Source organism: Rhinolophus ferrumequinum, chromosome 19 (genome assembly GCF_004115265.2).
Source record: "Rhinolophus ferrumequinum isolate MPI-CBG mRhiFer1 chromosome 19, mRhiFer1_v1.p, whole genome shotgun sequence".
NCBI classification, from domain to species: domain Eukaryota; kingdom Metazoa; phylum Chordata; class Mammalia; order Chiroptera; family Rhinolophidae; genus Rhinolophus; species Rhinolophus ferrumequinum.
The window spans coordinates 397015-424247 of NC_046302.1; the positions used below are offsets into that span (position 1 = coordinate 397015).

A 27233-nucleotide genomic window follows, 5' to 3' on the forward strand; every position below is an offset into this window, starting at 1 on the left:
AAATCTTTAAAAAAAAAAAAAAATCTTCGCCTCACCCTTAGTAAAGATTCAGATTTGGCTGGGGAGGGGAGGACCCTGAAAGAACTCGTTCTGGTGCCTAGTGAAGTTTGAATGATTTGTGTGATTCTCCAACGGAAGTTTTCCTAATGGTCCAACTTTGGCTCCAAACTATGAGGCAGTTAGTAGGATTGCGAAGTAAAAAAAATGTTTCCTGATTTCACCCGTACAATCACCTGGTGCCCTAGAGTTATGGTTCCCGCTATAAAAAGGATACTTGAGGCTCCCTGGGACGTATATAGAAACTGCCAGGGCCGCAGGGATAAAAGCCTTGTCCTTGCGGATCCTTCCTTACCCCCATTGCTGCGTTTCGCCCTGGTAGGGAAGTTAACCCCGCAGGGGAACAGACGAATATGGAGGAAAGTGGGACTCGGAGAACCCAAAGGTAATCCTAGTCTCCAGGGGCACTTTTAGAAGATTCAGATTCAGGGGGCCACGTACTGTAGTCATGATGGGGGAGGAAAGAAGCCCGGACTGCCAAGCTCTCGGGACGTCGCGGGGACCAACCCCCCTTTGGGGGCGGGGCCTAGCGCTTGAGCGCGGGCGTGCGGAGTGTGAGGGCGGGGCTGGCGGAGAGGTCAGCTGGCGGCCCGGCAGGACGGAAGCGAGGCGGGCTGTTGGGTGAGAGGAGTGAGGCGACGCGGACGGCCGGCGCGGGTGAGGCGGGGCGGCCGGCCCGGCAGAATTAGGAGTGAGGCGACGCGGGCGGCCGGCGGGGGTGAAGTGGGGCGGGGCGGATGGCCGGCCCCGAGGTGGGGGGCGAGGCGTGTTGGGGCGGGCGGCCGGACCCCAGCCCCGGCGCGGCGGCGCCAGCGGGAGGTCTCGGGGCCACCTTGACGCCGAGACTTGGGCCAGGAGCCCGGGGCGGTGGGCGGTCTGGAGGCCCCTGGTACTTGGGCAGAAAGGAGCCACGTTCGACAGGAAAGAGGATGAGTTTTGATGCTACCAAGGGCTAGCGCCCTCGCTGCCCTGGTCGCCATCATCGAGGTTAGCAGTTGCTCGCTCGTGTGAGGCCCTAAGTAATCCCAGGAAGGAGAGAAGGAAAAGGAGTGGGGACAGGACTGTGAGGACCAAAAGAGTCACCCACAGGAAGGAGTTAGTGGCTCCAGAAGTAACCACAGATATCCCCTTTTTCCTTTCTTGACTGAAACATTAAGCTGAATAAATTGACCTCAGAGAAATCTGTTTTCTTGGCATTCAGTCAGGTATTTATGGAGCGCCTCATAATACTTTATTTAATGCCTTGCAGGGAACTAGACAGTGGGCTTAGGTAGTGAACAAAACAGTCACAGGCCTGTTTTCTTGGGGAAAGACTTTCCTGGGGAAAACTTGACAGATGGTTCCGTGTTTCCCCGAAAATAAGACCTAGCCGGACAATCAGTTCTAACCTGTCTTTTGGAGCAAAAATTAATATAAGATCCGGTCTTACTTTACTTACAATAAAATGTATATAAAATATAAGACCGGGTCTTATATAATATGATTAATATAATACCGGGTCTTATATTAATTTTTGCTCCAAAAGACACATTAGAACTGATTGTCCGGCTAGGTCTTATTTTTGGGGAAACATGGTTACATAAAACCACAGTTGGTGGTGGGAAGTAGAATCCTGTGGGAATCTTGAGACAATGCTATGAATAAAGGAATAAAACCTAACATTTGAGAAATACAAACCTAACGTTTTGTGATCTAAAGGTTGTGAGAGGCAGCGTTGAAGAATGTGTGGACGAACATCCTGTCACTTACCTAGAGATGTTCTCACAAGAGCTTGTGCCTATCAGGATGGGCAGGGCCAACAAAGGCTCCCAGAGTGGAGAGACGCTGACAAGTATTGCCCCTCGTACAACAAGAGCCCTCAATCAAACAGCCCCGTGCTTCTATCTCGACTACACTTTGAGAAGGTAATCACTTTATGTGCGCTGTATTAGCTTCTGGCCCAGCATTGTGATGGTCATCTACTTCTATAGTTAACCCGTGAACAATGCGGGGTTTAGAGGCGCCAACCCCTGTGCAATCAGAAACCCAAAAATCTACATATAACTTCTGAGTCTCCAAAAACTTTACTAATAGTGTTGACCAGAAGCCATAAACCGATAACATAAACAGTAAGTTAACACATATTTTGTATGTTCTATGTGTTGTAAACCATATTCTTACAATGCAGTAAGCTAGAGAAAAGGAAATATTATTAAGAAAAATTGTAAGGCAAATAATACATTTACAGGCAAGTAATACGTTTACAATATTTATTGACAAAAATCCTCATAAGTGGACCTGTGCAGTTCAAACCTGTGTTGTTCAAGGGTCAACTGTATTAGATTTGGTGTATGCTCAGCCTCTGAGATGAGACTAAAAACCAGCCTTTATTTGACCCCCAACTGAGAACCACTCTGGGCCTCACTGAAAGGAGTTGTATTGGTATCTTCCAGTCTTTAAAGATAATTTAGTATTCTTCAGGCTCCTTATTTAAGTGTTCTCTATGCAAGGCATACTACCCTTAATGCCTGTCAAAGTTACATGAGCCTTGTATTTGAATACATTTTTTTAAGACAGCATCTTTCAAACCTCACTGATCATCAGGGTCATTTGAGTATCTTTGAAAAAAAAATAAAAGATTTCCATGCCTCTTACCAGTCCAGCTGAATCAGAATCTCTAGGCGTAGGGCAGGATTAAGACTAGCTAATCTAAAACCTCTGATGTTTCTTGAACATTGAAGTTTCTCTTCTTCTTGCGTGTGTTTTCAGTCTTCATGTTTGTCTTTTACTGAAGCTATAAACAGATGTATCTGTTATCTGAAGTTTAATTGCATTCGTTGTGTTTATAGTATTTACCCATTGTATTTCTAGAATGATCGATAATTTATAATCATGTTTTGGCTCTTTGCTTTATTTTCATTAAAAACATGTGATGTGATAAAAATGCTTCATTCCAGAAGTTAATAGTTTCTCCATGTCTTTTTTATTTATTTATTTAAATTTTAAATGCTCTTGATACTTTTTTTAAAAATCATGATTGTTTCCATGCTGGATTTTTATTCTATTTGATCCATAATGCTTATATCACTTTATAAATCTGATTATACCCCTGCTACATGATCTTCAGAACCCTTGTGATAATATGATAGTCAGAAAAGATTCATTTCTACATTACAGGGCTCACATTATTTTGAAATAAGCATACCAAATAACATTGATCTTTTTGACTGAATGGAGCCATTTACATAGAGTAGTATTCTTGAACCATTTTTAATGGATGTATACTTCCCTATTGAAACAAGAATACTTTTTTTTAATGAAGAGGATAATAAAAATAAAATGAATATAATGGGGAAGCTTGATTGGGAAAGGAAACAATAAAACATGTTTTAAAGATGGTATAATTTGAAGTGAAAAGAGAGGATTAAATGTATGAGACTTATTCTTTTTTAGCCTCAGTTCTCTGTACCACTGCTTTAGAATTATAGAATGAATGTTAGCTGGAAGAAAATTTGTTTAACAGATGTAAAGACAAGAGTTGTAGAAAGATTATGACTTGTCCTAGGTTACCCAATCAGTCTGAGGTCCAGACCGCTGTTCCCACCCTAGTGGACACTTCCTGGAACTAGAAATAGGGAAGGTAGAGTGCCTAGCAGGTATAGCCCTCCTTTTCTGTCAATGGTATGAATTCGCTGATTGATGTAGTGTTTTGATTCCACATTGCTAATAAATTTTGTTAAGATTGCTAGCATTTCCTAATTTTGATAAATATTTGAGGCTTCATGTTTCTCAAACCCGTAAATTGTAAAGCAAAATTAGAACCATTTCAGCAGCTCGTTAATCCATATATATCATCAACGGCTAGCACGTATGTATAGATTGCAACATTTGCATTTGAAACCACTAATTTGCAGATTATTTCCTTTCATGTATATACCCTACCCACCTGTTCAGGTTGCAAGTCCAAAAAGATAGAGGAAATGATGACTAATACTGAGCAGTATTTTCAATATTTTGGCTTCACAAGCCACTTTTTATCATACCCAGTGGAGGACAGCCTCACGTTTGGGTTTGATTTATAGTTGTCCAGTGATCATATTCAAGTTAAAGGTGATCACTGGAATTTGTAAGAGTAGGATTTCTCAACCTCAACATTTGACATTTTGTGTGGGATAATTCTTTGTTGTGGGAAGCTGTCCGGTGCATTGCAACATGATTAGCAGGATCACTGGCCTCTATCCACTAGATGCCAATAGCATCGCTCAGGTCATAACCAAAAACGTCTTTTGATAGTGCTAAATATACCCACTAGATTCCAGTAGCACACCCCCTTCCCCACCCATCCCAAGTGATGGTGGTGGTGGTATAGGTGGGTTTCAAAATTGCCCCATGTTAAGAACCTCAGATTTAGGGGTAGCCAGTTACCTCAGTTGGTTAGAGCGTAGTGCTGATAACACCAAGGTTGCTGGTTCGATCCCTGCATGGGCCGCTGTGAGCTGTGGCCTACTTTAAATAAATAAATAAATTAAATTAAAATTTAAAAACTAGAAAGTAAATGAACTGTAGATTTAAAAAAAAAAGAACCTTAGGTTTAAGAGTATTGTTGTCTTGCAAATTTCTGATGAGAGATCATTTAGTTGGCAATTATGTAATGTTATCTTTCTTATTCTCATTTATGCTTTGGGCAGGGACCCTTCTGCTTGGACGGCACATTTGATTCTGGAAGAGAGGATTTACAAAAGCTCTGTGTTTTCAAACTTCTTTCTTCTTCCTCCTATCCCTGATGAGGTTAACACTTGGGTTTACGTCCTCCAGCCTACCATTTCTTCCAGGGTTGTCTTTTTCTCAGTTATCCTGAACATTTATTAATTTGTTTTATTTTTTTTCCTCTTGGCATACAATATACCAAGGCTGGGTAAAAATACATACATATACACATGCACACACACACACAGTTAGTCCTCATTCATAGATTCCATGTTTGCAAATTTGCCTACTTGCTAAAATGTATTTGTAACCCCTGAAATAATACCCATGTTGCTTTCACAGTCATTCATGGTCAATACCGTGGTGAAAATTTGAGTCACCTGATGTACACATTCCCAGCTGAGATTGAATAAGACGAAGCTCTTAAAAACAAACAAAACAATGAAGTTCTACCTTCTTGTTTCAGCTCTTATACAACAAACAAATATCCTTTTTGCAGTCTATTTAATGCTATATTTTTTGCATTGCCGTGCTTTTTTGTTTTCTCTGTTTAAAATTGTCCCCAAGCATAGTGCTAAAGTTCTGGCTAATATTCCTAAATGTGAGAAGACTGTAATATGCTTTACAGAGAAATACATATATTAGGTAAGGTTCATTCAGGCATGAGTTACTGTGCTGTTGGTTGTGAATTCAATATTAATGAATCAGCAATATATATGAAATAAAATGTCTTTAAACAGAAATACACATTAAACAAGGTGATGTATTAATCAATTGATGAAAATATTGTCACCATAGGCTCATAGGAAACTAACCCAGTATTTCCCCTAAGAGCAGCAGTTCAATATTCAATGTTCACAGCAACTTTGTAGAACCTAACTGCCGTGAACAGTGAGAATGGACTCTGTGTGTGTGTGTGTGTGTGTGTGTGTGTGTGTGTGTGTGTATGTGTTGATAGAAAGGGGATTAACTAATATAAGCAAGATTTTGAAAGAAACAGGACAGGATCTTTCAAGAGCACTGTGGAGGGATTAGCTTTAAGCAAAAGGGAAGCCCTTCTGAAACACTCCTACTGATGATTTGTTTCTTGGCATTCCATCCTTTCTTGACTTTACTTATTCTATTTTTTTTCTCCCTGGATACTTTTTATTAGACTCTACTTCTTCCTCATTTCTCCTTTTCTCTTTATGTACCCCCAGGTTAAATCCTATGCTTGATTTACTCCCTAAGAAACTTTATCCTAATGGCTTTAACAATCACCTTTATATAGAAAATTTTACTATTTTTAATTCTAACCTTATAAAATATTAAACTACAATTTGTGTGCCTATTCCCTTCCACATATTTTAATGATTCTGCAAGGTAGGTATTGTTCACTCTATTTTGACAGAAAAGAAGGTTGAGGGTCCAGGAAGTTGAGACTAGTCAGACTTCATAAGTAGCAAAGAAGGGATTTTTGAACCAGGATCTTCTTGCAAAGGCCTTATTCTTTCCATCGTACCAGAGTTTGGCAAACTGTAGTCCTCAGACCAAATCTGGCCCACTGCCTGTTTTTGTAAATAAAGTTTTATTAGAACACAGCCATACTCATTCATTGTTCTTTGGCTGCTTTCACACTACCAATAGTGGCAGAGTTCAGTTTTGAGTCATTACAACAGAGACTATATGGACTCACAAAGCCAAAAATATTTACTATCTGACGTGTTACATAAAAGTTTGGTGATCCATCCCTCTACCATGCTACCTCTCGCCTAAGCTTTAATTTCACATGCTTTTTTGACATAGTAAACAGCTCTACTTGGATTTTATTCTAGTGACTTAAAACAACCTTTATTAAATTCACCTGTGAGGAAGAATTAGGACAAGGTATTGTAGCTATGATTTATCTTTTCCCTGAAGTCTGGGGCCTCAGTTGAAAAGACTTGGCATCTGGGGCTAGAATCATCTAGGGCCCCCCTGACCATTTCTTTAAATGAAATTTTATGGAATACAGCAATATCCATTTATTTACCTATTGTCTATGGATGCTTTGTTCCTATAACAACAGAGTTGTAACAGAGACTTTATGGCCTGCAAAGTTTTTAGTATCTGGCCTTTTATAGAAAAGTTTGCCAACATCTGATCTAGAGGCATCTTCAGTTACTTATCTGGCAGTTGATGTTGGCTCTTATCCTGGTCTGTTGACCATAATACCTACATGTGACCTCCCTGTGCAACCTGGGATTTTTCACAGCATGGCAGTCTTAGATTTCACAGCATGGCAGTCTTGGATTTCTTACATGGCGGCTTAGAGCTCCAAAAGCAGTGTCTCAGCAAACAAGGAGGAAGCTGAAAACCCTTTTCTGACCTAGCCTTAGAAATCAGTGTCACTTGTGCCACATGCTGCGTGTCACAACCCATCCATATTCAAGGGAAATGGAACATAGATCCCCAGCTCTCAATTGGAGGAATGGTAGAGATTTTGTGATCATTTCTTTCAAAATGCCACAGACTTGCCACTATTATCAGAAATTCAACATGTGATCTTTCCCCAAACCCTCCTCAATTTTTTTCTCGTTTGTTCAATAGTACCATCATTATTTCATTCTTCTAGGCCTGAAAACTTAATCATCCCTGTTTTCTTTTTCCATTTACACCACCACAATTTCTTTTTTTTTCTTCTATCTTTTGGATGTATTTTAGTCTCTACTGTCACCAAACCTCTGCAACATTGTAGTAGCACCCAAAATGCACCCTAATATCGGTTTATTCCAACCTATAGTATACTATGCCATGCAAAATAGTGTATATGTGCATTTTAATCTGGAGAGTTCATCAAATTCTCAAGGGCTAATTACCAAAAAAAAGTTTAACCGTGTGTTGGGGTCCCCAAGACCACCCCCACATTTGAAGATTCATTAGAAGGACTCAACATATAAGGAATATAGTGACTAAGGTTTATTACAGTGAAAGTATACACAATAGAATCAGTAAGGAAAAAAGACACAAGTAGAAATCTAGAAAAATCCATGCACAGGCTTCTTTTTGTTCTCTCCTTCCTGGGAAGAGGTACACTAAGCATGTCCCTTCTCCATCAATGGAAAATGTAGTAACATATGCAGTGTTTGCTCAGGGAAGCCCATTAGAAACCCCAGGACCAAGGTTTGGGTGCTGGTCATGTAAGCACTCTCTGCTTAGCAAGTACCAAAATTCCAGACTCCCACAAGGAAAGCAGGTGTTCAGCATAAATCTCATCTTTTGCACAAGCTAGTCACAATAAACCATGCTTATCAGTAACGTAAAGTTGGGAATACTCAAAATCCAAGTTCCCAGATGCTAACCAAAAACCAACCTTATGAGCAAGCCCTCCTAAAAATAGCTTCTTCACAATTGCTTTTGTGCACAAAACCACTTCCTACACATTCTTGACATGGCCTCTTGCTCATCTAATTTTGTACCTGATCTTTCCTCCCATCTCTTCTCTGTCTGAATTCTATACAGCTTGTGGGATCCAATACAAGAATGAACCCTCCCTACCCCCTTCCCTGCTGCCTCTTCTGAGTATCTGATACTTCTCCATTCCATCCTTCACAGATCACTCTCCACAGAACTGCTTTGACACTCATTGTATGTACCACTTACGTGGCCCATAGCCTGTAATATTTTATATTAATATTTTTATGTTTGTGTGGCCTCACATATTATAGTTCCTTTTGAGGCTGAGCATTCCTCCACATGCCCCCATAGCACCATGTCCCTTAATCACAGCATATACCTTATTGCATTATGGTTGTCTGTAACATGTGCTTCTTGAGAGCTTGAGACCACATGAAGTGCAGGGCCTAGCACTATGTCTGTCTCTCAGTGGGCACTAATTAAAAGTTTACAGGAATGAAACCTCTTTGAATCCCTTAACCTACCCAAGCAGAACGTCTTACATTCTGATAAATATGATTGCTAAAGAATACAAGTTATATCATAAATCACTCAAATTGTTTTCACATGGAATCTTTCCTTTTTAATAATCTTTTCTCTATTATTTGTATTTCAATATTAATAGTAATGTAATGCATATGCTAAATTTGGTTTTCTAAATTTCATTATTATCCCCTCATTGGATCTTAACCTTTCTCCATGGCAGGGTGCTGACTCATCTGAGCGTATCATTGCTCCCATGCGATGGGGCTTGGTCCCATCTTGGTTCAAAGAAAGTGATCCTTCCAAGCTGCAGTTCAACACTACCAACTGTCGTAGTGATACCATAATGGAGAAACGGTCCTTCAAGGTAAGTAGCTTACCTAGGGAAAAGGCACATATCCTGTACTTTTCTTTTAACAGAGCTAATAGTACCTAATAGTGTCTGTACTTTTTTCTAACAGCTCATAGTACCTGAGAAATGAAATAAACCTCTCTTTGGAAACTTCCTTAAGGTCCCAAAATGTGTTTCCAGTTGTTAATGTTGAGTGCTGTTTTATTTATTACTGTGTAACAAATCATGCCAAAACTTAGTGGTTTAAAACAAAACTGTATTATTTCTTATATTCTGTGGGTTGACTGGGCTCAACTGGACAGTTTTCACTTGGAGATTCTTGTGTAGTTATAATCAGATGACAGGTGGGGCTGGATGTCTAAGATGGCTTCTTCACCAACATGTTTTACACCCCAGCTGGGATGAGTAGAACAACTAAAAGCCTTTCCACATGCTTAGCTGGGGGTTGTCAGGGTAATCAGTCTTCTTACACGGCATCTGGCTTACCCAAAGCTCATGATCCAAGATAGCAGAGCAGAAGCTGCAAGGCTTTGTGACCTATCCTTGGAAGTCATACAGCATAACTCTGCAGCATTCTATTGGCCCAGCCCAAAATCAGTGTGGAGGGGACTACATGGGGTGTGAATACTGGGATGCATGGCTCACTGGGGAGCCAACTTTGGAGACTGGCTACCACAAGTGCCTATTTGTTAGAGAACTATTGCTGTTATGTACATTATTTAATCTTTTCAACATCTGTGTGAATGGTGACTATACAGATGAAAAGTGAGGTACATAGAATTAAATAGCTGCTCTAAGGTCACACATTGGTAGACCTAAGATTTTTAACTCAAGTCCATGAAACATGATTCTATCACTAAGACCATATCTTGCTCACATTTTCCCTCAGATGCCTCTGGGAAAGGGAAGACGTTGTGTTGTTTTAGCAGATGGATTCTACGAGTGGCAGCGATGTCAGGGAACAAGCCAGAGGCAGCCATACTTCATCTACTTCCCCCAAATCAAAACAGAAAAGGTATCATCATCAGCACTCACAATAAATATTTAGAAAGGCACAGAGAAACAAATCCAAGAAGGACATTTTTTTTCTTTCCTCCAGTTTTTTTTTTTTTTTTAGCTTTATTGAGATATAATTCATCTTTCAAAGTATGCAAGTCAGTGAATTTTTAGTATATTTAAAGTTGTGCCACTGTCTAATTCCAGAACATTTTCATCACCCCAAAAAGAAATCCCGTATCCATTAACAGTCACTTTCTAGTCCCTACTCCTCCCAGCCCTGGCAACCACTAATCTACTTTCTATAGATTTACTTATTTTGGATATTTCATATATATGGGATCATATAATATGTGATCTTTTATATCTGGCTTCTTTTACTCAGCAGAATGTTTTCAAGGTTCATCTATGTTGTAGCATGTATCAGTACTTCATTCCATTTTATGGCTGAATAATCCATTGTGTGTATATACCACATTTTGCTTATTCATTCACCATTTGGTGGACACTTGGGTTATTTCTCCTTTTTGGCTGTTATGAATAATGTTGCTATGGACATTCATGTACATGTTCTGGCATAGATATGGGTTTCAGTTTCTCTTGGGTTTATGCCTAGGAGTATATTTGCTAGGTCATATGGTAACTCTGTGTTTAACATTTCCCTCATAGAACTTCCATTTTAAGACACACGATAAACTTAGTCTGTTCACATAATATTTTAAGGAGTTTGAAAATAAATCAGACATGCCAACATCATGTTTTCTTTAATTAGATTTATTAGTCTGACACTGCTAAAGCATTTGCATTCTCACCACAGTTTGCTTTGTTAAAATTGATAATTGTTTGTTCTTCAGATGATGTCATCTCATTTTGGGGATTTCTCATAGTTAAGAATGTTTGCCTTACCCTCAGAAAATTCCCTCTCTAGCCAATCTAGTAACACAGATGATTTGGTAGAAGAAAAGGTTATTAAATCTATAAAAATTAATAGTTAATTATAATAGTTAAATATTAAGTACTCACTGTAAGCCAGATACTCTTTCTAGGAACTTAATTGTATTAATTTATTTAGTATTTCTAATAACCTGTGAAAAAAATACTGTTATTCTCATTTTTCAGATGAAGAGACTGAGACACAAGAGAGAAAATGTAAAAATTGTCCTGTTCTCCAAGACTTATTTTAACTTCACCTAGTAACCTTTCATTCATCATACAACAATTATTAAAGCCCTTGCTTCTGAGTGGTATGGTCAAGAAATAGAAATTTGTACTATTTTATAATAAGAAAGCAGTGTACGAAGGTGATCATTAAGTATTAGGGAAAGACCTAGAATTAGAATGTTTAAATCCTGTGACTCCCTAACTCAGTGTTTTAACATTTAACATACAAAAGTATGAAATCTTTTTGTCCCTAATGGTTAATCCTAAATGTGGTTGGTCAGTAATATTCTGTCTCTTCATGTTGTTTTGGGGTAAAAGATTATTGGTTTGTCTGGAGGCAATCACTGTGATGCTTTGTCTCAGGATATTTAGCTTTCAAATAGTTATTGATTATCTTTTTCCCCCTTAAGAGTTTTCCTATACTCCAGAGCATTTCTATCATAAGAGGAGGATACTGGCTTAGGTGGAGATTAAATTTTCAGAGAGGAAGAAATACCATTTCAAAGAATGATCTACAATATCTCTTTTTCCCGTTTAATTCCAGGTTACCACTCTTGTTTGTATTCAGATTAATATCTTTTCTTGAGGTAAAAATTCACACAAAATGCACCATTACCACCATTTTAAAGTATATAATTCAGAGTTCTTAGTATACTCACAATATTTTGCAAGCATCACTACTATCTAATTCCAGAACATTTTCATCAACCCCAAAAGAAACCCTGTGCCCATTGACCAGTCAGTCCCTCTCTATTTCTCCCTTCCTCTAGCCGCTGGCATCCGTTAATCTACTTTCTCTGTCTACAGATTTGCCTCTTCTGGACATTTCATATAAATGGAATCATACAATATGTGTCCTTTTATGCATCTAGCCTCTTAGCATGATGTTTTCAAAGTTTATACATATAGCAATATCAGTACTTCATTCCTTTTTATTGCCAAATAATATTGGCAATAAAAAGGAATTTTATCATATGAATAATACCACATTTTGTTTCTCCATTCATCAGTTGATGGATATGTGAGTGCTTCTACTTTTTGGCTATTATGAATAATGCTGCTATGGACATTGTCATACAAGTATCTGTTTGAGTCCTTCAATTATTTTGGGTTACATTCCTACCCACAGTGTATGAGGGTTCTGGTTTTTCCACATCCTTGTTAACACTTATTATTTTTTGTTTTAATTATAACCATCCTAGTGGAGATGAAGTAGTATTCATTTTGGTTTTGATTTGCATTTTCCTAATGACTAATGACATTTGACGATTTTTTCATGGCCATTTATATATCTTTGGAGAAATACCTATTAAAGTTTTTTAAATTAAGTTGTTTGTCTTTTTGTTGTTGAGTTGTAAGCCTTTTTTATATAATCTGGCTACTAGACCCTTTCCAGCTTTATGATTTGCAAATATTTTCTCTCATTCTTTGAATTGTGTTTTACTGTCTTGACAGTGTCCTTTAAAGCATAAAAGTTTTAAATTTTGTTACTTTTAAACAGTGTATCTGTTTTTTCCTTCATTGTGCCTGTGGTTATTGTATTTAAGAATCCATTGTCAAACTCAAGGTCATGAAGATTTACCCCTCTGTTTTCTCCTAAAGGTTTTTTAGTTTTTAGCTTTACATTTAGATCTTGGATCTGTTTTGAATTAATCTTTGTATATGGTTTGAGATTGAAGTCCAACTTTATTCTTTTGCGTGTGGTTATCCAGTCATCCCAGTACCATTTGTTGAGAAGACTGTTTTGTCTCCACTGCATAGCCTTGGTACTCTGTCGAAAATCAGATGACCGTAGATATATAGGTTTATCTCTGGACTCTAGATTCTATCCATTGATTTATGTCCATTGTTATGCAATATCACACTGTAGCTTTGTAGTAAGTTTTTAAATGGGGAATTTTGAGTCCTCCAACATTGTTCTTCTTTTTCAAGATTGTTTTGGTTATTCAGGTTTCCTTGAAGTTCCATATAAATTTTAGGATCAGCTTATTTTTTTCCTGCAAAAAGGACAATTGGAATTTTGATAGAAATTGCATTGAATCTGTAGATCAATTTGGGCATGTGCCCATTTTGCCATCTTTATAATATTAAATCTTTCAATCCATGAACACAGAATGTCTTTCCATTTATTTAGGTCTTTAATTTCTTTTCAACAGTATTTTATAGTTTTCAGTATACACGTCTTATACTTCTTTCCTAAGTCTAGTATAAATAATACTTTCACCTCTTCCTGGACAATGCAAGAACTTTAGAAAACTTTATTCTCAGGTCAGTATACACAAATCAACAATATTTCTATATACTAACAACAAACAATTGGAAATAACAGCATTTTTGTAAGCTGTTGGAAATAATCCAATAGAGACCAGGGAGAAAGTGTAAGTCACTGGAGGGATGTGCTTGCATATGTGAGAGGAACTGGGATCTAGTGCACCAGTGGAGAAGTTGACCTAGCAAAAGGCATAGACCATTAGAAAGTGGAGGAAAGGCAACATATATGGTAGGTGGGAGGTGCATTGATAGGAAGCAAGGGAAGCTCTCTTGAATGCTTCTGTTTTGCCAGTGAAATTGGAACCAAAGTCATCAGCTGAGAGTGAGGATGGGGAGGGAATTTCAGATATTTGAGAATGGGGGAAGAGTATTGAATGATTGTCAATAAATGGACAAGAGAAATGTACTAGGATTGCCAAATCATTGCTCCATCTGGATTTTGTTTTAAGGAAGAAAGTAGGGGTTTAACTTTCTTTTTCCTAGTATCTACCCAGTTATCCCACATCTATTCATTGAATTCTTTCATTGCTTTTTTTTGTTATTTTCTTTCTCCTGTTAGCTCTTTTTTACTTCAACTCAGTCTCTTCTCTTCCATTTACCAAATCCCTCTACAAAGGCTAGACTTTTTCTTTGCCAGCTTGAAGTAGTGCATGCCTCAATATACCTTACTATATTTATGGTTTTCCAGTAGTGGCAAGCTACAAGGCTATAAGATGGTAGAGCTATTTCTGGTTTTGTGTCCAGTGGATGCATTAGCCAAATGTTACCCATCTTTCAAGGATAGGGAAGGAAGCCTCTCTACAGCCGCTTCTCTCCCAACTGCAGAGATGAGCCCCTCTAAGGACCCTGCATAGCAAATAGACAGGTATGGCTCCTCTGAGAGAATCCCCAGGCTTCCTTCTACCCTCTTCAGGCAGCTGCTAAATGCAAGATCCTTGCCCCAGACCTTCTTCACACCAGTGGCCCTTGCTCTTGCCTTAGAGGAGCCAGCATGTTTGTCCTGGCTATTTTGTTATTCTAGGGATGGGGTGAAGGCTGTGCATTCAGGCTGTCACCTTCCTAGATTCTCTTCTGTGATTTTTTCCATTTAAAATTAACAGTCAGAACTCCTGGGGCTGTTTCTTGAGGGAACCACTACATAATATTTCCATTTCTTTACTCTTCTCCATCTTTAAACTAGAATTGTGTATCTAAAAAGAGAATTTTCCTCTGGCAGTCTTCTTGAGAGATTATTAGGCACTTGTGTGGACTAGGATAGCATATTCCTCAATTCTATACAATCACCTATAAAAATTTCTCTCTATTCAAAGGACATTTATTAAGCATATAACATGTATCATGCTAGGCTCCTGGAAATTCTTTCATATTTTTCAGAGAAATGATTTGTATCCTTGAAGCTTTACAGCTAAGACACAAATAAATCAACAATCACAGACTAGGGATGAATGCCCAGGGAAGACATGTTTGTGAGGTTATGGGGGCACAGAGGACGGACTGGGGCATCATAGACAAATTCCCAGAGGAGGGAATTTTGTCGACTGCAAATTGTTGTGTCTTTTTTTTTATCCAATTTGACAATCACTCTTTTAATTTGTGTTCAGAACACTTAACATTTAATGTAATTATTTATACAATAGGGTTAAAAATTCATTATTTTGCTAGTTTTCTGTTTATCAGCTCTTTTTTCCTTTTCTCCTGTATTTTCTGACTGCTTTTGGATTGAATATGTTTTTATGATTTCATTTTATCTCTACCATTGGCTTATTATTTTCACTTTTTTAAAAAAGTATTTACTAGCTTCTCTATAATATACATTTTAAATTAATAACAGTTTACTTTCAAATAATATGCTGCTTGTGTAGTGTAAGGACCTGACAACACTGTATTCCCAGTTCCTCCCATCTTTTGGTAGATTGTCATACATTTTACTTTTTAATATGCTTTAAACTCACAATATATTGCTGCCGTTTTGCTTTGGACAGTCAATTGTATTTTAGAGGGATAAAAACTAAGAAATTTTACATTTACCTTCATTTTAGCCATTTTCATGGATCTTCACTTCATTGTGTAGATTCAGGTTTATTTCTATCTGGCATCTTATTCCTTCTGCCTAAAGAACTTCCTTTTAATATTTTGTGTAGTGCAGGTCTGCTGGTACTTGTTGATTGGACAAAATAGCCTTTTAGATAGTCTGCCAGAAAGAGGGTTTATGTGGGAAAAGGAAAAAAACAAAACCACCACAGCACTGTGAGAACACGCACCTCCGGCTGGCTGCCCCAGTGCTGAGATACAGACCTCCCAAGATGGCCTTTATATATACCACACCACCGCAGGAAGTTGGAACCATAAAATTTAACAGGAAGTCGGGACTAGAGAGTAACAGGAAGCTCAGCTCCATCCATAGACCCCCACCCCTCCAGCTCCCTGGTCAGTTTTCTTAAAGTGCCAGTTTGTTTTTATCATAATGGATTCCATTTTTGTTTGTCAAAAATCTAGTTCTTGGGGTGGCCGGTTAGCTCAGTTGGTTAGAGCATAGTGCTGATAACAAACACCAAGGTTGCCGGTTCGATCCCCAGATGGGCCACTGGGAGCTGCGCCCCCTTAAAATAAATAGATAGGTTAGGTAGGTAGGTAGGTAGATTAGATAGATAGATACCCACCCATAGGGATTTAAAAACAAAAAATCTACTTCATTTTTTTTAATAATAATGATTTTATTTATTGAGATATAATTCACATACCATAAAATTTACCCCTTTAAAGTATACGTGCGTTTTTAGGTTATTCAAAATGTTTAGCAACCATTATCACTATCTATCTTCAGAACATTATCACTCCCCCTGTCCCCCAGAAAAAAACCCAAACCCATTTTTAGTCATTCCCTGCCCCCAGATACTGGCAGCCACTATCTGCATTTTTGATAGGTATTTTCACTGTCTATAGAATTTTGGTTTGGTAGTTTTTTTTGGTGTTTTTTTCAGCACTTAAAAAAAAAGGTACTTAATTTTCTCTTGCTCTCATAGTTTCTTTTGAGAAGTCTACTGTAATTCGTGTGTGTGTGTGTGTGTGTATGTGTGTGTTTGTGTTTGTGTTTGTAATACTTTTACCACTTCCTACTTCTACCACTCCTCATTCCCCAGTGCTTTTAAGAGTTTCTTTGGTTTTTAGAAGTTTGATTATGTGTGTGGTGTGTGTGTGTGTTTGGCATGTTCTTTGAGCTACTTGGAGTCTTTCATAATTTTTGGGAAATTCTTAGTTATTATTTAAATATTTCTTTTGCCATATTTTCTTTCTGGGATTCTAATTACACATGTGTTGGACAAATTGATATTGTCCATAGTTCTTGGATGTTCTGTTCTATATGTTTCATTAATTTTTCTCTGTGTTTCATTTGGGTAATTTTTATTGACCTGGTTTTTGTTTTTGTTTTTGTTTTTTAATGTGGGTGGGATTTTTTTTTTAATTCGGGAATATTGGGGAACAGTGTGTTTCTCCAGGGCCCATCAGCTCCAAGTCGTTGTCCTTCAATCTAGTTGTGGAGGGCGCAGCTCAGCTCCAAGTCCAGTCGTCCTTTTCAATCTTAGTTGCAGGGGGCGCAGCCCACCATCCCGTGCAGGAATTGAACCAGCAACCTTGTTGTTAAGAGCTCCCGCTCTAACGAACTGAGCCATCTGGCCCCCCCTCCAGCAGCTCTGCAGCAGCTGGTTGTCTTCCATCTAGTTGTGGAGGGCTCAGCTTCACTGGCCCATGTGGGAATGAAACTGGCAACCCTGTTCAGAGCTCACGCTCTAACCAACTGAGCCATCCTGCCACCCCTTTTTTGACCTGTTTTTAAGTTCACTGATTCTTTCTAATTTCACAAAAATTCCTTATCTGTTCATCCATATTGCCTGCCTTTTCTACAAGAGCCTTTAACATACCAATTATACTTATTTTACATTCCCTGGAATTTTCAGCATTTGGAAAATGTGATCTTTTGAGTCTGATTCTGTTTATTTCTATAGCTCTTGGAAGTTGATTGTTTGTTTTGGCTTTTTAATGTGTTTTATAATTTTTGATTCATTGCCATAGTATGTAGGACAGAGATTGAGATAAATAATATTTATGCCTGGAAATGGATACAGTTATTTTTCTATTAGGCCATTAATGTGTGAAATTAAGTTGATCTTGTCAGGAACTGAACTGGGTTTGGGTTTTTGTTGTTACGATTACCTTTGTTTACCACTGCTTTTAAATCCCTTGTATCACTTTGTGTTTATGGTAAGTTGGTTCTCTAGATGGTTTTTCTCAGTAGTCCTACTCCCTTCAGCTGTAGTACTTCCCTTTGAGGCTCTCTCCATGCTCTTGCTCCTGCTCCAGAATTAGGCTACTGTTGCTTATCACTTGCTGCCACTAATCTGAAGGGGCTTAGAGAGCATTCTCTGTTGTCTTTGCTCAGTCTCCATGTTAGGCAGAATTATGCACCTGGCTCTCAGGCTCAGCCTTTCTCAGTGATACTGCTCCTTCCCCAGGGGAATAGAGGGTTTTATTTTCTTTTACTCTTACCCAGCCTCAGTGAGTCTTTACCTGTATCTTAGGGTTGATAGGGTTTATTACCCTTAAGGCTTTTATCCCCTGGCCCCTTAAGGCTTTTATTCCTTAGAGGAGACGTGATCAGGTGAGGCTTCCTGCCTTTCCTGAAAAAGAAGAGCTCCACTCCTCTAGGTGTACACCCGCAAGGAAAGCTTTCTCCACTGTTCTGCCCTGCTCCCAATCTTTCCCTAGGTGCTCACACCTAGGGAGCTCTGTGGAGAAGAGTCTGCAAGCTAATGCAAACAGCGCTGATGCCTATAGGTCCCAGGAATTCTGTACTCTTAGGCTAGCCCACACTCTGTATTTAGCAATATGGTAATAATTTTATCTGAATTCTTATCTGCTGTTTGAAGGCCTTGCCTTCCTCCTGTTGCCACTGGTAAGCCAGTGCATGTGTCTCATCTCCCCTTGGAGGCCCCTGTCTTTCTATAAAGTCCGGCTAATTGGTTCCCCTGTGACCTCAGTTCTCTAATATGTTTAAGAAAAGTTATGATTTTGTAGATTATCTAGCTTTTTTTCTTCTTGTTAAGGTGGAGGTGACACCCGTTTAGCTTTCTGTATTCTAGGCCTTGAACTGAATCTTAAATGACGAGTAGGATTTGTCATGATAAGAAAGGGTGGGAAGAATGTTTTGGGCAGGGAAGGTTGCCTCAGCAAGACACAGTGGGAACAAAATTGCATGAGAGCTTCATTTAGAAACAGCTGGGTTTGCTTCAGATTAATACTGTAAGTGAAAGCTGGAATGATGGACCAGATCATAGAAGGCCTGAATGCCTAGTGAAGGTGTTAAATTGTATTCTGAAAGCATTTAAGAAGCCATATATCTATAGCTTTGGTGGGTACTTGCCACCAAGCCTCTTCCTTCGATGACAGTGGATCACCAGGAGTTAATAAGGCTTCAGCTACATTACCTTTTAGATGACTGCAGTGCTTGTAAGTCTGTAGTGATTGTTAAGATGCCCATCCCGCATGTAGAAGAAGGCTATTGAGTATCTAATCTGCCGATGTATTTTGCTTCCAGTCAGCCAACATTGGTGCTGCCAGGAGTCCTGAGGACTGGGAGAAAATCTGGGATGACTGGAGGCTGCTAACAATGGCCGGGATCTTTGACTGCTGGGAGCCACCAGAGGGAGGAGACTGCCTGTATTCCTATACCATTATCACAGTGGATTCCTGCAAAGGCTTGAATGACATCCACCATAGGCAAGTCACACTTCTTATCCATGGGTCCAAAAGGATTCGGAGAAAGGTTTGTTCTCTCTGCTTGTAGATAGGTAGCTTTTGGAATTTTAAGTTTCTATATAGACACATCTAAAGAGTAGGAAACTAAGACAGTTGCTTTGCAAAATAGGGTTACAGCCAGTTTGACTGTAATATGACATGCATTCTTAAAAATCACCACATAATGCAAAATTGTACAATGAAAACCACAGAACTTATGGGAAAAGTGGGGTTAAGAGGGCAACACTTAAAAACTTTGTCAGTGACACATTAAAAAATAATAGGAATCTATTAAAAACTACCACTTTTTTATACATTAAGTGGTTAAGAAATACGTAGATACTATATATAATAAATATGGTACTTTACCTTAAAAAGACCCGTTTGCTTGTGGAAGTGAGTGTCAAAAGAGTTGCAGCTTGTGAGTTATTGTGAAATAGTGGAAGGAAGATTATGCAAAGTTTATGATCTTTTGTGGTCTTAAATCCTAGGCTTTTTTCCCTTTGGAATATAGAAACATGCATTTATAATATACATATTTAATCGAAATTGAAGATTTTGATCCAATGCATAGCCTTCTCCTTCAATTAACTTTTGTATCACTGCTGGAAGTTCTTTAGCAGCATTTTCATCTGTACTCATGTCTTCTCCCAATTGCTGAAAGCTTTGGAAATTGCATCAGTGTTTGAAACCACCAAACCAGCCATTAGTAGCACTAAAAGGAGCCACTTCTGTGGTTTTTGGGTCTTTATGTACAGATAGTACTTTCTCCTTGTGATAAAGCTTTCATTTTTTTCACTGTTTGGCATTCAATCCATATGTTAAAGAATCTTTCTATTGCTTCTGTTCCTTTAGGCCTGATTGGTATTGACTTCACAATACTTCTTAAAGTTGTCCCAGCTATGGACGTTCCTTTTGTTTTCACAACGTTGTCATTTATGTGGATTCCTTTATGTCTGTTGCTCAGGAGATAGCACATGTTCTCTTTTTACTTTCAAGATGCTTTGGTTATTTCAAGCTTCTCCTCAATACTTAAAGTATCCATTAGCATGCACTGCTTAGCATGCACTGAGCTAGGAAACTTAGAGGTGTTTGAGATGTCAAATGAATAGTTTTTGTTTGTTTTTCTAGAGAGAGAGAGAAGTTCACAAATGCACAATAAAAGCAAACACGACTTTGGAGGATAGTATGTAGTGAACCAAGATAGCTGTCAATGTTTGAGATTTGTGGATATGTGTATTTTGTGAATTCCTACAAGGCTCATTTCAGCAGGGTGCAGTTTTCTGGGTTCACTTTGTCTTTCTCACAGACAAAACTGTACATAAGCAAACACAAGTATGCATTATGTTTAAATTGCTCTCTAATATACATACCAATCACAATGGAGTAGATTCCCATTTTTAAAATGAGTACTAGCAGGACTGACTATACTTGTGTAGCAGTTTCACAATTTTTGCCAGATATGAGTGCCCTCAGAAGTGATTTTGATGTTTTGCTGAAAAGAATGCAATGCTACACATATGAAGATTACCTATTTTATCTTGTCCTAAGCATTCTCTGTGAAAGTAGGCTATCATGTGATAAAGTAGTTCTGTTTTTTGCTAATTCACCTTAAAATAAATTCCCATTTCATCTAAGACACCATCAATTTTGAAATGTACCATTATTTTTCATGCCGTTAAGAAATGTGAAGTGCTGAAAATTATTTCCTGCTAAACTATATTACAATGCAGAGATGCCATTCATCATAAAATGCATCTGGATTTCAGAGATTGTAAAATATTTTGAGAGGGATTGCGTCAACTTTATTGTTTTGGTATTTTTTAAATTTTTTTAATTTTTCAATTACAGTTGACATTGAATATATTAGTTTCAGGTGTATAGCATAGTGATTAGACATTTATATAACTTAAAAAGTGATCCCCTTGGTAAGTCTAGTACCCACCTGGCACCATACATAGTTACTACAATATTATTGATTAGATTAACTAAGCTGTACTTTATCACCCCGTAAATATTTTGTAACTGCCAATTTGTAGTTCTTAATCCCTTCAACTTTTTCACCCAGTCCCTCAGCCCCCTCCCATCTGGCAACCATCAGTTTGTTCTCAGTATGTATGAGTTTGCTTCTGCCTTCCTTGTTCGTTTTTTAGACTCTACATATAAGTGAAATCATATGTTATTTGTCATTCTGTCTGACTTATTTCACTTAACACAATACCCTCTAGGTCCATCCATGTTGTCACAAATGGTAAGATTTCATTCTTTTTTATGGCCAAGTAACATCCATTGTATATATGTACCACTTCTTCTTTATCAGTTCGTCTTTTGATTGGAGCATTTAATCCATTTACATTTAAAGAAATTATTGATCAGTATCTATTACAGTTATTGCTTTTTGGGGTTTTTTTTGTTTGTTTGTTTGTTTTTAGTTTTGTCCTTTTCTTTCATTTAGGACATGTTTCTTTGTGTCCTCATTTTGGGTGCATCCCTGTGTTTACTTCTGTGTATTAGGTAGAGATCAGCTACGCCCCTGCCTTGGTAGAGTGTTATGTAGTAGGTGTGCTGTGGGGCACAGTGGCCACCTGAGCTGGTTATTCCAGGGGTGTTCCCTTGTGTAAGTTGTGTGTGCTCTCTTGTTGTAGTTCAACCTTGACTGCTGTTGGCACATCAGTGGGTGGGATTGACCCTCAGGTTGACCGGATGTGAGGATTGGCCATGACCACAGCAGAGGAGCTGTTATGTGGGGTTCACTTTAGCAGGGCTCTGGTGCCTGCTGAGTCCACCCTTTGGGTGTGTCATTTATTATGTTAACTGGGTGGTGCTCTGGTGTGGTCGAAGACAGCCACCAGGTGTGTTGGTTCTGGGGCCTTTTGGGAGGGTCTTCAGTGCTGCCCAAGGTCAGCTGCTGCTTGTTTCTGGCCTAGCGCCACCTGGTAGGGGTGACAGGTTCCTGGAAGTGGTTATGCTATGAACCAAAGCCAGCAATCACTAGTGCCAAGCTTGGGGCCACTTAGCAAGAGATACAGGGCATGCTGAGGCCAGCAGCTCCTCATTTGGGGTTTGTGGACTTTTGAGAGATTTAAGGAAAGTCTGCAGCAAAGGCCAAGACTGGCCAATTGTAAGAAACAGCCACTGAAAGAGGTTTGGGCCAGCCTATGAATTGGATGGGGTGGAGTCTGAGCGAATCACCAGGGAGGTATGAGAGCAATGTTAGGTTAAAGGAGACTCAAATTTGGTGCCCGCCTGGGCCTGCCGGCAGGGTAGGAAAAAAGTTCAAACAAAGGAACAGTAGTTCCTGTGGGAGAAAGCTGCCCCTCTAGCCCTCACTCTGAAGCCAGACAATTCAGTTCCTCCCTGTAAGTTCCTAGTACTTTGCAAGCTGCTTTCCCTTCGCTGGAGCTTAGGGCGAGTATTTGTGAATGAATGAGTCTGTGTTTGGGCCCTTTTAAAGGACGCCTCGGTCTACAGCAACCCTCCATCTCACCCAGACTGAGTCCCCACTGATTTTCACAGCCAGATGTTGTGGGGACTCCTCTTCCCGGCACTGGTGCTCCAAGCTGGGGAGCCTAGTGTGGGCTGAGATAGCCCTCCCAATTCTTAACCACCACACATGGTTGTGGGGCCTGCCCATTCTTCATCTCCACCCCTCCTACCATTCTTGATGTGGCTTCTTTATATCCTTAGTTATAGGAGTTCTGTACAGCTGGTCTTCAGGTGGTTCTCAAGGGTGGTTGTTTCATAGTTTAGTTGTAATTTTGATGTGGTTGTGGGAGGAGACGAGCACAGTGTTTACCTACTCCCAATAAAATATTTTTTTTGAAGTACATGTTTGATTTGTTGAAGCGACAGTAATTATTAAAATCGATGTTTATGCATTTATCTCCTAAAATCAGCTGTACCACCCACCAATGAAGTGTGTACCATGCTTTGCATTGGCCTAGGACATAAAACTGGAAGCTAAGCATAGGATCTTTCCTACATCTTCCTGGGTACCAGGAGTCATCTTAGACAGCCTCTTTGCTTTCTGAGGTATAGTTTCCTTTTGTTCACAATTATGTGAATCATTCTTTCTTACTGTAAATCTGTCATAGGTGGTAAGGCTGGAGATTATTTTTGATAGACAAGTTTTCCAGGACCTATTTTCCCTTTAATTCTAGGCTGGAGCATCATAGAAAGGTCACCAGTTTGCTAACGGGTACACTGGAGTGCACTAGATGCAGTCTAGTACTATTCACTGTCTTTGCCATGAAACTTTATAAGCTGGCTCTCCTAGTGTTGAATTTTGTGCCCTGTCAGGTTGACCAGGGAGCACATGGCAGCAGTCAGCATGTGAGGCACAGAGGGCTGATGGGCTTTTCCTTGTGATGATTTGTGGTATCTGTCTGCTCTCCCTATCCTCACTCTGCCTCTCCCAACCAATTTCTTGACCTCACCGGCTAGGATGCCTGCCATATTGGATGGAGAGGAGGCAGTCTCTAAATGGCTTGACTTTGGCAAGGTCTCAACTCAGGATGCTCTGAAGTTAATCCACCCAATAGAAAACATCACCTTCCATCCAGTCTCTACCGTGGTGAACAACTCTCAAAACAACACTCCGGAGTGTCTGGTTCCTGTCAACTTATTGATCAAAAAGGTAGGGGCCTGTGTCTCTGACAGTCCTTTTTGAGCTTTCTGTCTTCTGCCAGGATAGCATTTTCTTTTAGAACCAGTGCTGTACAATCAGAGCTTTAATTCATATTCCTTATTCACAGCAAGGTCAAGCAGAACAGTGAATCAAAGCTGGCTATAACTTTGAGTACTTAGAGCGCATTCAACATGTAAGTGCTGGACTCTATCTAGATCTTCTGAGTCAATCAATGTTCAGCACTGAGCTTGGGCTTCTGTAGCATTAAGAAGCTTTTTCGGTGAATCTGGTAATAAGCCAAGTTTGAGGACCCCTAATCTAGAGGGCTATTGTGAGAAAGACAAAGGAGCCCTTGACCGTAACTGTATCTCTGTCTAACCAACTGGAATTTTTATTCTCTTCTCTGTGCCTCTGCTTTCACAACTACATGTTGGAGGAGTTTCGATCTTTGTTCTCTCCTTCAAGACAATTTGAGAATATTCCTGCCATAAACTTTAATTTCTTAGAATTGGTAAGCATCCAGAAGATGTATTCTGAAGGGAAGGTGAACAAGCAAAAGGCCTGCGATGGGGAGGGGAGCTCCAGAGCAAAAAGCCGCTCCTGCTGACATTTGGGAATAAAGGTTTAGGAGTAGCAACTGTTTTTTAAGTGGCATAGAGGGACATGAAGTAGGACATGGCTCTGAGTGTTCCTAGAACAGGCATCTTAGAATGACTGATAAGTGGTAAAGATGATGATTGCAAGAACAGCTACCCTCCATTTTGCTTTAAGTTTTTAAAGTTTTCCACACCTACAGTCAATGTCATCTTTTTTCTTTTGTCTCAGTTCTCTATAAATTCTACAACCCTGACTTATTAGATGTCGCTAAAAATTACTCATTTTGCACTAGACACTTTCCCATTTCCACCATGGTCTTAACTCCAGAAAAATCTGCATTCTGAAGAAGTGGCATAATTCGAATTCAGAACCGTCAGTTCAGGAATAGGTTGTAGATAAGGAAATCAGAAGAGCAGTGCCGGGCAAGGAGAGGCTATGCTGAGGGGCTGCATGGTAGGGGAACAGCCTGTTCAGCCCTAGGCTGAATCCCCTCATCATGGGGTCTGTTTGAAGCCACATCTCCCCAGCTTCATTTCTCCATACTCTGCCTGGTCACAATGAATTGCATTCTTTTCCCTGAGAATGCCTCATTCTCTGCATGTTTGAATGCCTGCCAGGTCTCTTCTCTGACTGGCTCCACACACCTCCTCTGTAAAGCTTTCTCGAAGAGCTATTCCCTACCGCCTTGTATCCCTTCCATCACACTCAGTTGTTCTTCTCTTCCCACTCCTGACTAGTGGGGCCTATCTGGCCCTTAGTAACATTTTCGAAATCTGTTAGTACTAATGCCTCGTCCCGTTTCTTCCTTGGAGTTGGCCTTTTCCCAAGAGCTTGAGCTGGGTAGTTTGAGCTTATTTGTCTTTTTCCTAGGATCTCAAGGCAAGTGGCAGCAGCCAGAAGATGTTGCAGTGGCTGGCCACAAAATCACCCAAAAAGGAAGGCCCCAAAATACCCCAAAAGGCAGAGTTAGATGTGCCCCAGTGGTCCACCCAGTCCCTGCAGAAGAGGCCATTCCCCACCAAGAGAGGCAGCACTGGACTCCTGGAGCGATGGCTGAAGCAAGAGAAGGAGGAGGAACCAGTGGCCAAACGGCCTCACAGTCAGTAATGCACGACTTTCAGAGACCAAGGTCATGGTTTCCAGTAATAAATACTGCTGTTGATAACAGATTCTTGCATTGTGTGTTTATGGATTGCTTTGGGAGGAGGTAGCACAATGTTAGTTGACAGTTGTGAGTTCATGGGGCAATGGCTATACTAGCTATGACCAGTAACAGTGGGGCTGTGAGCAGCCTGGGAAGAAGAGGAGCCACCTCCATCAACTCATAGGGGTACATGATGTCTGTAGTCTTTCCTGGTAGGACTGGTTGAACCTTCCCTCAAAGCCTGACCTTACTGGCAGTTCTCAGCCCCAACCTGACTTGGTACTGCTAGTAAAGGTTGTTTTCTGCTCAGCCTTTAGGCTCTTTCACTCTTTTGCAACTAAGTTCTTAAAACATTGTTTTTGGGTTTTTTTCTGAATAAATTGTATTTGATAAACTGTCTACATTTCATAAAATGCTGCTACGGGTAGGGAGAGTTCTGGATCTTGCTGTTTTGGGCGTTCTGTGGACAAAACTGCTTTTTTGGAAATAATAAAAAGACTCAGTGGGGGGTTCTTTGTTGAGTCTCTTTTCTCTCAATCATGGAAGTTGTCTGAATCCTTTAGCTTAAAATCAACCTGACTGAGTGCTTGCCAGATACAAGTGGCTGGGGGAAGAACAGGGTACAGAGGCCAAGACCCTGTCCTTACACAGGGAGCACAGGGTCTGGGTGAGGAGAAGTACCAGTCACAGCCCTCCAGCCCTATCCAGAGCCCCAGAATCTGGGTAGAACAGGACACAGAGGATGACTTGGGCTAGGGGTGAGGGTGGGAGCTGACCATCTGTCTGCCCCAGCACAGTCAGAACACCTGTCATTTGCTCTGCAGACCCCTCCTTGGCATTGAATCGCTTAATAATTAGATATTTATTGGGGGTGGTTATCTCTTGTCCCTTTCCCCACCCAGATCATTAGTTTCATGAAAGCAGGGACTGCTTTTTCACCATTTTTTTTCTCCCAATGTTAACAGTAGGTGTGCAAATATTTGTTAGATGAATGTGAGCACTTACTGCATGCCCTGCCTTGTGCTAGACAAGGAGTCACATGCATTAACCAGGTGCCACTCCTGGCAATTAAGCAGTTGCGTGTGCACAAGCAGGGCACTGATTTGACAGGAGGGGGCCTTCCCAGGGATCCCGGAGGAAGGAGCAGATGAATCTCCAGAAGCACCAGGACTGGTCTGCTTTTGCCTCCTTGGGGCATCTGGGAGGCAAGGCCCTGTAAAATGTTAGGTGGCTGGACAGAAGCAGGCCCTGAGATGACCAGAGGACAGGGCTGCGCCAGCCCCAGCTTCCAAAGAACCTACCACTGGTGGGGCACTGGTCCAGGACCTATGCAAATTAGAGGTCAGAATTTCCACCAATCAGAGGGCAGCTCTGGCACTTCACTGCAGGTCCTGGGTGGGGCATGGTCTCTGGCACTGATCGCTGGGGTGACCAGCTCAGCCTTCCTTGTCTCTAAATTCCTCATGGGTTCACCCTTCCAGCTGAGGAGGCAAGGTTGGCTGGTGGTGGTGGTTAGTATTCAGGCACTGTGCACTGAAGGCCAGGGGCGCTTTCACCACTGCTTCCAGTTTTGTTTGGGCTGATTTGCATGGGGTGTTGGTTATTTTACAAGAGATTTTAAAAATACATGTAACTTGCCAGAAGGTTGACTG

The 27233-nt window shown here is 40.1% G+C and overlaps 1 protein-coding gene across 6 annotated transcripts; it reads left to right on the plus strand.

Annotated features, from left to right (window-relative positions):
- The first annotated feature begins 575 nt into the window (after positions 1 to 575).
- HMCES (5-hydroxymethylcytosine binding, ES cell specific) lies at positions 576 to 26086 on the plus strand. 6 transcript variants are annotated; one of them, XM_033087663.1, is made up of 7 exons: positions 576 to 678; positions 1756 to 1961; positions 8864 to 9007; positions 9882 to 10007; positions 19014 to 19195; positions 23657 to 23849; positions 25308 to 26086. In XM_033087663.1, exons 2-7 carry the CDS (start codon positions 1779 to 1781, stop codon positions 25542 to 25544), a joined length of 1065 nt encoding a protein of 354 aa, XP_032943554.1. In that variant the 5' UTR covers positions 576 to 678; positions 1756 to 1778; the 3' UTR covers positions 25545 to 26086. The 6 variants fall into 6 exon arrangements, with proteins under 6 accessions (XP_032943554.1, XP_032943558.1, XP_032943553.1 ...); XM_033087662.1 differs by having other exon boundaries at positions 611 to 714; XM_033087665.1 differs by having other exon boundaries at positions 663 to 748.
- Positions 26087 to 27233: the final 1147 nt, after the last annotated feature.

Coding starts and splice junctions, on each gene's coding strand:
- HMCES (XM_033087663.1), top strand. CDS start 1,779: ATGTGTGGACGAACATCCTGTCACTTACCTAGAGATGTTCTCACAAGA. Junction 10,008..19,013: donor CCCAAATCAAAACAGAAAAG/GTATCATCATCA, acceptor TTTTGCTTCCAG/TCAGCCAACATTGGTGCTGC. Junction 19,196..23,656: donor TTGAATGACATCCACCATAG/GCAAGTCACACT, acceptor CTCACCGGCTAG/GATGCCTGCCATATTGGATG.